This window comes from Lycium barbarum, chromosome 11, assembly GCF_019175385.1.
Source record: "Lycium barbarum isolate Lr01 chromosome 11, ASM1917538v2, whole genome shotgun sequence".
NCBI classification, from domain to species: domain Eukaryota; kingdom Viridiplantae; phylum Streptophyta; class Magnoliopsida; order Solanales; family Solanaceae; genus Lycium; species Lycium barbarum.
The window spans coordinates 1,302,002-1,313,118 of NC_083347.1; the positions used below are offsets into that span (position 1 = coordinate 1,302,002).

Consider the following 11,117-nt stretch of genomic DNA (forward strand, 5'->3'; position numbering starts at 1 on the left):
CCCAAATGTGTCATCCCGTAGATACACTATTTGATATACCCCGTATCAAACTTGGAAACCATTAAAAAGCCGTAATGCTTTATCCTGGTACTGAACATTGTCTCATCACGAGAATGGACCACAAAAGTTATTGTGACAATGTTGAACCGTCATCAATGACTTTGTTTGATCTCTTTGAACCTAGATCTTGGGATCTCCAGTCTTCTAGGTGGAGTTACCGCCACGATGACTTGTCCTTGGCCAAAGTCCCATTCCCCTCGATGATCTTTCAACCACTTCTCTAGTTAGGCCTTTAGTTAGCGGATCCGACACATTATCTCTTGACTTAATATAGTCAATTGTGATAATTCCACTAGAGAGTAGTTGTCTAACGGTATTATGTCTTCGTCGTATGTGACGAGACTTTCCGTTGTACATAGCGCTCCCGGCTCTTCCTATTGCCGCTTGACTATCACAATGTATGCATATAGGAGCCAACGGTTTGGGCCAAAATGGAATATCTTTTAAGAAATTCCGGAGCCATTCAGCTTCTTCACCGGCTTTGTCTAAAGCTATGAACTCAGATTCCATTGTAGAGCGGGCGATACATGTCTGTTTGGATGACTTCCAAGACACTGCTCCTCCACCTATGGTAAAAACATATCCACTTGTGGATTTCGTTTCAGTTGAACCGGTGATCCAATTTGCATCACTGTATCCTTCAATAACTGCAGGATACCTATTATAATGCAAAGCAAAGTTTTGAGTATGTTTCAAATACCCCAAAACTCGTTTCATTGCCAGCCAATGTGTTTGGTCGGGATTACTAGTGTAGCGACTTAGTTTACTTATAGCACATGCAATATCAGGTCGCGTACAGTTCATGATATACATCAAACATCCCAACACTCTGGCATAATCCAATTGAGAGTGACTATCACCTTTATTCTTTGCAAGAGCAAGGTTCATATCAATTGGTGTTTTTGCAATTTTAAAGTCCAAGTACTTGAACTTTTCAAGTACTTTTTCAATATAATGAGATTGAGACAGTGCTAGACCTTGAGGAGTCTTATGGATTTTAATTCCCAAAATTAAATTGGCAACTCCTAAGTCTTTCATATCAAACTTACTAGCAAGCATGCGCTTAGTAGCATTTATGTTAGCAATGTCGTTACTCATTATCAGCATATCATCCACGTACAAACAAACAATGACGACGTGGTTCAGAGTGTTCTTAATGTAAACACATTTATCACATTCATTTATCTTGAATCCATTTGACAGCATCGTATGGTCAAATTTTGCATGCCACTGTTTAGGTGCTTGTTTAAGTCCGTAAAGAGACTTAACAAGTCGACACACCTTCTTCTCTTTCCCTGGAACTACAAACCCTTCAGGTTGTTCCATGTAAATTTCTTCCTCTAACTCTCCATTTAGGAAGGCTGTTTTCACATCCATTTGATGGATTTCAAGACCGTACACGGCGGCTAACGCTACTAACACCCGAATAGATGTAATCCTCGTTATCGGCGAGTATGTATCAAAGTAATCAAGACCTTCTCGTTGTCTAAAACCTTTAACAACTAGTCTTGCCTTATATTTATCAATACTACCATCAGCTCTCATTTTCCGCTTGAAGATCCATTTGGAACCTAAAGGTTTATTCCCTGGAGGAAGATCAACCAATTCCCAAGTATGATTGTCCAATATGGATTCTATCTCACTATTGATTGCCTCTTTCCAAAATTGAGCTTCCGATGAAGACATAGCTTCATTGAAAGTTCGAGGCTCATTTTCCAACAAAAATGTTAGAAACTCTGGTCCAAAGGAAGTAGACGTCCTTTGACGTTTGCTGCGTCTTGGATTTTCCTTATCAGGAATATTTTCCTTTGTTTCTTCCCGAGGTCGTTTAGATTCTTTGCTAGATGACTCACATTCCTTTTTATACGGATATATGGTTTCAAAGAAGTCAGCATTATCTGATTCAATTACTGTATTCACCTGAATGTCGGGATTTTCAGATTTGTGAACCAGAAACCGATATGCTTTACTATTAGTGGCATATCCTATAAAAACACAATCAACGGTTTTAGGTCCTATTTTTACCCTTTTGGGTTTAGGAACTTGCACCTTCGCCAAACACCCCCACACTTTGAAGTATTCCAAATTGGGCTTCCTTCCTTTCCATTTTTCGTATGGAATTGATTTTGTTTTGCTATGGGGCACTCGATTGAGTATTCGGCTAGCTGTTAGAATAGCTTCCCCCCACAAGTTCTGGGGTAACCCAAAACTTATTAACAGGGCATTCATCATTTCCTTTAGTGTTCTATTCTTTCTTTCTGCAATTCCGTTTGATTGTGGCGAGTAAGGGGCAGTCGTTTGATGAATAATACCATATTCCAAACATATTTGTTCAAAAGGAGATTCATATTCACCGCCCCTATCACTCCTTATCATTTTAATCTTTTTGTTAAGTTGAGTCTCAACTTCAATTTTATACTGCCTGAATGCTTCAATTGCTTCATCTTTACTATTAAGTAAATAGACGTAGCAATACCGCGTACTATCGTCAATAAAAGTTATGAAGTACTTCTTTCCACCGCGAGATGGGATTGACTTCATGTCACAAATATCTGTATGGATTAAGTCTAAAGGACTTGAATTCCTTTCAATTGACTTATAAGGATGTTTTACATACTTAGATTCAACACAGATTTGACATTTTGATTGATTGCATTCAAACTTAGGCAATACTTCCAAACTAATCATTTTTCGCAAGGTTTTATAATTGACATGTCCTAAACGTGAATGCCATAAATCATTTGACTCAATCAAGTAAGACGAAGCAGAAACTTTATTATTATTAGCAACAACCATTACATTCAGTTTGAAAAGGCCCTCTGTAAGGTAACCTTTTCCTATGTACATCTCATTCTTACTTATTACAACCTTGTCAGAAACATAGACACACTTAAAACCATTCTTCACTAGAAGTCCGGTAGATACTAGATTTTTCCTAATTTCAGGAACATGACAAACGTTATTGAGAGTCACCACCTTGCCAGAGGTCATCTTCAACAGGATCTTTCCATAACCTTCAATCTTGGCTGTTGCAGAATTTCCCATGTAAATGGTCTCGTCGGGCCCGGCGGGAGCATATGAAGCAAAGGCTTCTCTAACAGCACAAATGTGGCGAGTGGCGCCAGAGTCAATCCACCACTCCTTCGGATTTCCCACTAGGTTGCACTCAGACAACATAGCGCACAAGTCTTCAACTTCATCGTTTGTTTCAACCATATTAGCCTGACCCTTTTTTTTTCCCTTCTTTGGAGCACGACAGTCTGCAGCTTTGTGTCCGATTTTTCCACAATTGTGGCAGTTTCCCTTGAATTTCTTCTTGTTGGGATAGTTCCTTGGTCCCGATGCCTTTTTCCTCTTTTTCAGATTAGTTGAGGCAGTTTCAACAATATGTGCTCCCCCTATGGTTGATCTCCCATTTGCCTTCTTCTCCGCTGCCTTGTTATCTTCCTCGATTCTCAACCGGACGATGAGATCTTCCAGTGTCATCTCCTTTCGCTTGTGTTTCAAGTAATTTTTTGAAGTCCTTCCATGAAGGAGGCAACTTCTCTATCACTGCCGCAACTTGAAACGCCCCACTAATTACCAAACCTTCAGCGAGGAGATCGTGGATGATAACCTGCAACTCTTGAATTTGAGTAACAACAGACTTGCCATCTATCATTTTGTAATCCAGAAACTTGGCAGCGATAAACTTCTTTAGTCCTGCATCTTCTGTTTTATATTTCTTTTCCAACGCATCCCATAGCTCTTTTGATGTTCTCACATTGCTATAGACGTTGTAAAGATCATCCTCCAGTCCGCCAAGAATATAATTCTTACATAAAAAATCTGAGTGCTTCCATGCCTCAGTTACAAGAAAACGTTCATTCTCAGGAGTTGATTCTGGCAGAACCGGAACGTCCTCCTTAATAAACTTTTGAAGGCTTAAAGTAGTTAAATAGAAGAACATCTTTTGTTGCCATCGTTTGAAATCAATCCCGGTGAATTTTCCGGGCTTCTCTGCCGGAGCCGGTGCTGGTGCAGTACGACTGGAGGACGCGGCATTGCTCGTAGAACCAACCACGGGGGCTGGTGTGACAGTAGCAGTAGCATTAACATTCAAATTTGGAGTTTGTTCTCCCATTTCTGTCGCAGGAACAACAGAAAAATTTAATAAACACCAGTTTACTGTAGAGAACAAATACTTAGAACTGAATCTGTTTTGACTGCATAATACACAACGGTGAAGATTTGATTTCTTCAAACCGAATCAAGTTTACACAATAAAAAAAAAAAAAAAAAATTCAAACAGAATGTAGAAAACTGTATGTTGTACACTTGATGAAGTTTTTATATCTTCAAATCAAGTATCCAAATGAGTAGAAAGTTCTGAAACTTTAATCTCAAGCGGAGTAGAAATCCGAAGATTTTAGTCTCCAAACAACATACAAGTTCGTTACATGCAAACAAGAAAGAAACAGGTTTATTTTATTTTGTGGACAGCACTGTTTTATGATAAAGAAACATTTTTTTTTCTTTCTTTTCTTTCCCGTATAACGTTCTGTAATCGCTAAACAACAACTAATGAACACAGAAATAATTTGTGTAAATTCCTTAAGCTTGTTGTCTCCCGTGTTCAAAACCAGAAGGGAAAAAAAAAAATCAGAAACTGGAAAAACCAGTAGGTCGAGGATGGAAAACAGAAACTGTTGGGAAGCATCCGAGACCAGAGAATACACTGTGTGTCCTTAAGGAATTTAACCCCCTCACTGTACCCGAGGTTGCGGATTATTTCCTCCCAGGATAAAACGGATGTATCTGTCGCAGGAGTGGCGGTACCTCAAACGCCTACGACTTCAGCGAACTCAAATATGGCAACGAAAACACACGAAGACTCGATTGTTTATTTTGTGAAAGAATGCAGATGCAGTGAAAAATTCAGTAGTCGAAAACTGAGGCATTGCCTCAGTTTATATAGCCTTGAACATGCCTCTTCAGATTAGGCTTGGTGGCTGTTCGGAAAGGCCATGCCTTTTCCGAAAAAAAATAAGAACGTTGGGAAGCCGAAGCCGAGCCGAGCGACGACGACGGCGCGAGGGGAGCCCCTCTTCTTGACCCTTTAAGAGCTAGAGGAAGTGCTTTCTAATATAAGCACATAACTTTCCCTTTCTACCACCAATGTGGTACAAGGCTCCTTTTTCAACAGAACTTTGCTTTGAACTTCATTTTCCTTCCATTATCTTTTTCCCTCCATTTCTCATTCACACCAACTTAGCTAGCTTCAATCATTAACTAGCTTTAACACATACTAACTGAGTATGTGTAGAGATCATGCTTAATGTTTTGAAATATTCTAGAAGACAGTTTCTTTCAAGCAATCTTTTACAGAAGCGTAGATAAATCTTGTTTATGGACTTTACATTCCTAAGTTATTAGCTTCCAGATAAGCCATGTGAAGCATCCTAGCAGCAGTGAATTTGTATGGTCTACTTCCTAGAGCCAACAACGTTTGGGACTGTGAATGATGGACTTTCATAATTTACCTATCAAAAGAAAAGAAAATAATAGGCATCTCATACTTGGTTGGTATTGTCTATCTAGTGCATTAAGTCCTTGAAGGAAGGATTGTTGCCTTAGAATGGAGTTACACAGAAATAAAAGATTGAGATAGGTATTCCTTCTAATTGGAAAGGGTTAACATAGGTTGTTTCTGCCTTTTGTATTTGCTAGTTTTGCACGGGCGTGCAACATAGTAATGCAATTTGAAAAAACGATGTTCTATTTCTAGTTGATTTATTAATATAATCAAGTAGCTGAAAAATTCAAACTCTATTTTATATTGATATATTATGCTGTAGTGTATGTCATAACTGCCACTAACACGACAACAACTTTTTTCCACACGGAACATTGCTTTAAATTTAATTTTAGTCTGTCGTATTACCTAATCAATCTTATTTTGTTATATGCCTACTTGAACATGGCATTCAGAACTTTCAAATTACGAGTTAGTAACTTTGTTAATACAAAAGAGTCGAGTTTCTTGCCGCTCAGTACATTTTATTAGTCAAGTTTCACATGACCACTAAAATCATTGAATAGTTGCTAGCTAGTGTCTTTCTTTTTTGTTTTTTTTGGTTCTAATTATACAACTAAGTTTTTTTGAAAAGGATGAAACAAAAAGTTATATAGGCAAGTTTTTTCGTTAATTTTGAGAATTAGGTTTAATACTTGATGGAAATATTGATATTGTCTCATGTATTGTTTCCATGTAATGTTTGGTCCATGGACTAATAATAACATAAGAATTATTATGTAGTGAAATAATAATAGACTGTTATGCAGGGATTACCTGCTATAAAGGCATCTCTGTCTTTCGATACTCTTATACATCTATTGCTATTACACTTGTTCTTATATCAATTCTATCCCGCATTAAATAATACTCCTTCCGTCCCATTTATGTGATGTTGTTTGATTAGGCACGGAATTTAAGAAAGATATATTGAAAGACTTTTAAACTTGTCTAAAACAAGCGATAAATATGTGTGTGGCTATAAATCATCTCATTGTACAATAGACCCTTGTAGTCCGGCCCTTCCCCGGACCCCGCGCATAGCGGGAGCTTAGTGCACCGGGCTGCCCTTTTTTATAAATCATCTCATTAGTGTGTATTGTGTTATTTCACTTTTGGTGTAAAAAGGAAATTGTAAATGAGGCAGAAGCTATTCTAGAACTAATAGAGGCTCTCGAGGATTAGAAGAGCCATATTTTGATGTTTTTGCTCACTGTACATAAATTTCAGTACCAACTTTGTGTTTTTTATAAATACAAATACCTTTTCCAAAAACATATATCTTATATAGTTAAATTATTTCTAATTGTTGAAAGATATCTATTCTTTTTGAGTTAGTCTAAAGTTGTATACTATTAAACTTAGATATTTCCAGCAGTATGGACTTACTCGAGAGGAATGTTTCTCATTAGTGACAAATTGTCAAATTTTATTGCAGCTGGTTGCCAGGACGTTACCCTATTGGCTCAATTTGTTTCTGAACCATCACCTGTAAAATCGACCGTGACAAAAGCTGTGGCAGAGTTTCGACGTACTCATGCGGACACGTGGAACGTTCAGAAAGATTCTTTCACTGAAGAACAACTTGAGGTATGGTCACACGTACATTTATTGTTATTTTGTACTTTTAGCTGATGTATGGGTCCTCTCCAATCTAATTTTTTAACCAAAATGTTGACATACAAGTAGAGGCGAATTGAAAATCTAGATCCGTGGCTATGACATAGTTGGGATCTTATGGCCATTAGGTTATATCGGATTTCATCCAAAACTAGTTTACTTGTTTAATGTGAAAAGGAAGTTTTCTTTTCAAAGTTCTATAAGACTTCCATTTTATTTTTTATATCAAATCCTAGTTAAACAACTAGAAGAATGGAGTAGTTCTTACATAATTTTTAACAAGCCACCCCTATAATTAATGTAATAGCTGCTTTCCTAGCTAACGAGATCATTTGTGACATCTTTGCAGGTCCTGGCTGATACATCATCATCCTCATCCTACTTCGCTTGAGATTCATGGTTTGCCTTAAATGAGAGATAGAATAAAAAGATAAATCGACAAGAATAATAGACATTCATTTTTTGAGTTTTGGCCATTGATGAATTGTATCCCCTGTTTATTCTTCATTCTGTTGTTCTTCTGATAATGATGACAACTTTTTGGCTCGGCCTCTTTAGATATTACAAAAATCTACTTTCGCTAGTAGATTTATGAGATCTTCAGATGATCATCTCTCCCATAGAATACAATCTGAGTTGAAAATTATTGATACATTTCTTGTTTCTGTTACATCCTCTGAATCCTAGCCGTTTTCATCAAGTTTCTTGTGCAACTGACCTTGCTGGTCTTTTGCATGTGCTTTGCGTACACGAACTCTGGTTCTACGGAGATCCCTCTTCATGAACCAGAGATGGAAGGTTATGGTGAAATTGTGCTCCTCTGATGCGTGATTGGTGGACTTGCTCCACCGGGATCTTAAGGCTTGTTGAGGGAAGCAAGTCAGGCTCTTAATTGCCCTTTGATAAATCCACAGAATTTTTCAATTGTTTCATTTTTATTTTCATGTGTGACACTGGCAGTTGGTGCATTAGTTGGGGCTTTGTCAAGCTACCCATTTCATCAGCTGTATACTTAAGGTTCGAGCCTAGAAAGGGACTATTTTTCTGGAAGTAGGAGCAGTACCAATGATTAGGAAAATCTCTAGTGGTAAAGTTGCTGGTGGTAAAACCTTTGGTTTTACTCTTGTTGATCTCTCGTTTTGGCAAGTTTTAAGGTTCTTGCACGAAAAGATGGTCTCGTCTCTTTGCATGCATTCCTTGGTTTATACACAACCATAGGGCACGTATAAGGAAATACAGTTCTTTTTTAACACGGTACAGGCCGACAAACTATTAAGATAGGCGCAGTTCAAAGAAAAAAGTAGGGTGTCGGGGCAGACCGTGTTGACTTGGAGTATAAATTTGAACATCTGATGTTGTTCTTTGAAAAGAGTGAGCTTAAAAATTTTTTTGCAAGCAAGTTAGATTGGCTATATGAATACCCACTAGTCGAATGTCGTTCTGCATGCTTTATCATAAATTGATTAGTTTTACATTAGTTGTTAACTTATTACTTTACTTTTTTGGTATTGAGACTTAATTATATAGTATTGAAATGACATTAGTCCTGATAAGCTGAATGAATATGAGGACTAATTTATTCGATATCGACCAATTTGGATTTGAAGCATAGTTGGAGATGGTATACAAAGATAAAGCATCGAAGAGGTCGGATCACCTTGGGTTACTAAAGAGGAGTTCACTTCTCGTTGACCAAATAAGAGGTTTTCATGCTTTCTCTGGAAAATCAAATCGGATCTCTTTCCATATCTCACAAGCAACAGCCAATATCTGGGCTCGGTTTGCTAGCCTCGCGAATAACTTCATTGCCTTCTCGAGCCAGATCACGTCCTCCATTCCGAGCTTGTACACATGCTTCTAGAGCTACTTGATAAGCACCTGGCTCAATAGCCCAAGAATGTCCTAAATGCTGCACCAGCAAGAGATATGACGACTCTACCTTCTGCTTCGAGCCCGATCGAAACTGAGCTTCCCGATAGTCTCTTCCTAGAAATAGAATTCTAGCTGTCATACCCGTCCGTCTACTTTACTTCGAGATATCTGATATAGCTTTGTAAACTAATAACTTAATAATAGACGAGCCCGTTATCCACATGTTCATTTGATAAGCTAAGCATTGCAGTTTGCAATGAGGGACTTGCAGAAGCTAACAAAAGAATGCTCGACTCTTCAAAATTACACTTCATGGCATATTTTGTTGTTGACAAAGTAAAACATTGTTTGTTTACATAATCAAGACTTACACACTGCTAAGAATTCATTTACATTTCCTCTGACTAAAGCCTGTTCAGTAGGTATATGAAGAAGTATAGTATATTTTACCTGAACCTAGCGACTATCACTCCTCTAATGGATCCTACAAATGCATAGAATATCACAACCAGGCATACCATTGTATACACGCGAAGCACGATAGCTTTGGTTTTCCAAATTTCAGTTTTTTTCTGGGTTAAGTACTTCTCTACAGGGAAATAAATGACGATAGGCCAAAAGGTTATCGCCCCAGACACCCCTACGACCTGGTTAAAGTAAGGGGAAAATACTGCTATCCCAGTGATTAATGCTACATAAGCTGTTCGGAAGACTAATCTCATAAAATTAAACTTAAGTGGCAGCATTAGTAGAGGTTTCAGGGTGTGATTCTTGTGAACAAACTTGCTCTCTGGGAATTTTCTGGCAAACCATCTCTCAATATCTGCAAATAGTGGCTGGCTGAAAATCTGTAAAGCATATTCAAGTCAATACAAAAGATCAATTCCAAGGAAGCAATTTGTAGTTTTGTAAAGAAAATGAACTTAGGCGTGACTCAAACTTAAAAGCTAGCTCATTGAGATGCCAAAACTAAAGATTTAGCTGAGTACTAAACAAGTTCTCTGCGAAGGCATAGAAGTTTAAGAATTAAAAACATAGGGCAACATTGTTAGGGATTGACAGAACACTTAGGTTTTCAAGTACCTGATATCCACCAACTAGATGGAGAACAACACATGCATTAGCAAAGTCTACAAGCCAATACGGTTCGTAGAAACCAAATCCTGTCAAGAGGTTCCCTGGTGTGGAATTACCAAAGGCTGCATAACCGAATCCCCCACAGCAAAGGTAGAAAAAAGTTGTAATACAGGCTGCCATTATCGAGACCTTCTTCATGGTGATCTTTTCTGGAGGAGGCGCCTTTAATGTGTCCTTCATATTTTTTGGAAGTTTTCATTAATTGCTTCAGTGTTGCTTAATGTAGTTTAAGAGTACATTCTTATTATGAGTTTTAAGTAATATGCACCGTTAGTGTAAATAATATTTACACCATCAGGTCATCTTTACCTGTTATAACACGCAACACATCTTATTTTCAATATTGCAAATCCCACATGTTAACGAGACTTACCAGTAGGTGTCGTTTAGATGACCTGATAGTAAAAGTTGTTTACAGTAACGGTGTATAAAACTTAAAACTCTCTTATTATTTGATGTAGAAAGCAAAATGCAGCACCTGAATCTCCAGAAATATAAGAGAGAATGGAAAGGCAAAGGCAATGTCCCCGAGCGCTTGAGCAACCAACCATACTTTCTCAGCAGCAGTAGAACTTCCAAAATATTGATGTGTGATATTATATAACGACGGAAAACATGCGATCTATCTAAACGTTATATCTATATATATAAAATAGGAGAGGTATAAGCAATGTGGTTAAGACAAGTGGCAAGCTAATGACAAGCCACTTGGCAATTTTAGGACAAAATTAATGAAAATTAGGACAAAGTTAATAAAAATTGTAATATAAATTTTGAATTTATAATTGAAATATAAATATTCAAATTTTAATGAGAAGATAATCCATTGAATTAGGTTTCGGTAAGTTTGAATTTTGAAGAAGTGATCTAAACC

General features: G+C 37.6%; 2 protein-coding genes across 2 annotated transcripts; one reads left to right on the plus strand and one right to left on the minus strand.

Moving 5' to 3' along the window:
* The first annotated feature begins 6,997 nt into the window (after positions 1-6,997).
* LOC132618069 (proteasome activator subunit 4-like) lies at positions 6,998-7,816 on the plus strand. Its single transcript, XM_060333123.1, has 2 exons — positions 6,998-7,204; positions 7,584-7,816. Exons 1-2 carry the CDS (start codon positions 7,013-7,015, stop codon positions 7,623-7,625), a joined length of 234 nt encoding a protein of 77 aa, XP_060189106.1. The 5' UTR covers positions 6,998-7,012; the 3' UTR covers positions 7,626-7,816.
* A 1,584-nt stretch (positions 7,817-9,400) lies between these two features.
* On the minus strand, positions 9,401-10,812 carry LOC132619221 (probable amino acid permease 7). Its single transcript, XM_060334170.1, has 3 exons — positions 10,722-10,812; positions 10,190-10,417; positions 9,401-9,954 (listed from the first exon to the last, which is right to left on the minus strand). The coding sequence occupies exons 2-3, from the start codon at positions 10,379-10,381 to the stop codon at positions 9,553-9,555; spliced, it is 594 nt and encodes a 197-aa protein (XP_060190153.1). The 5' UTR covers positions 10,382-10,417; positions 10,722-10,812; the 3' UTR covers positions 9,401-9,552.
* Between the last annotated feature and the right edge of the window lie 305 nt (positions 10,813-11,117).

Coding starts and splice junctions, on each gene's coding strand:
- LOC132618069 (XM_060333123.1), top strand. CDS start 7,013: ATGTTTCTCATTAGTGACAAATTGTCAAATTTTATTGCAGCTGGTTGC. Junction 7,205..7,583: donor TCACTGAAGAACAACTTGAG/GTATGGTCACAC, acceptor ACATCTTTGCAG/GTCCTGGCTGATACATCATC.
- LOC132619221 (XM_060334170.1), bottom strand. CDS start 10,381: ATGAAGAAGGTCTCGATAATGGCAGCCTGTATTACAACTTTTTTCTAC. Junction 9,955..10,189: donor ATCTAGTTGGTGGATATCAG/GTACTTGAAAAC, acceptor TATGCTTTACAG/ATTTTCAGCCAGCCACTATT.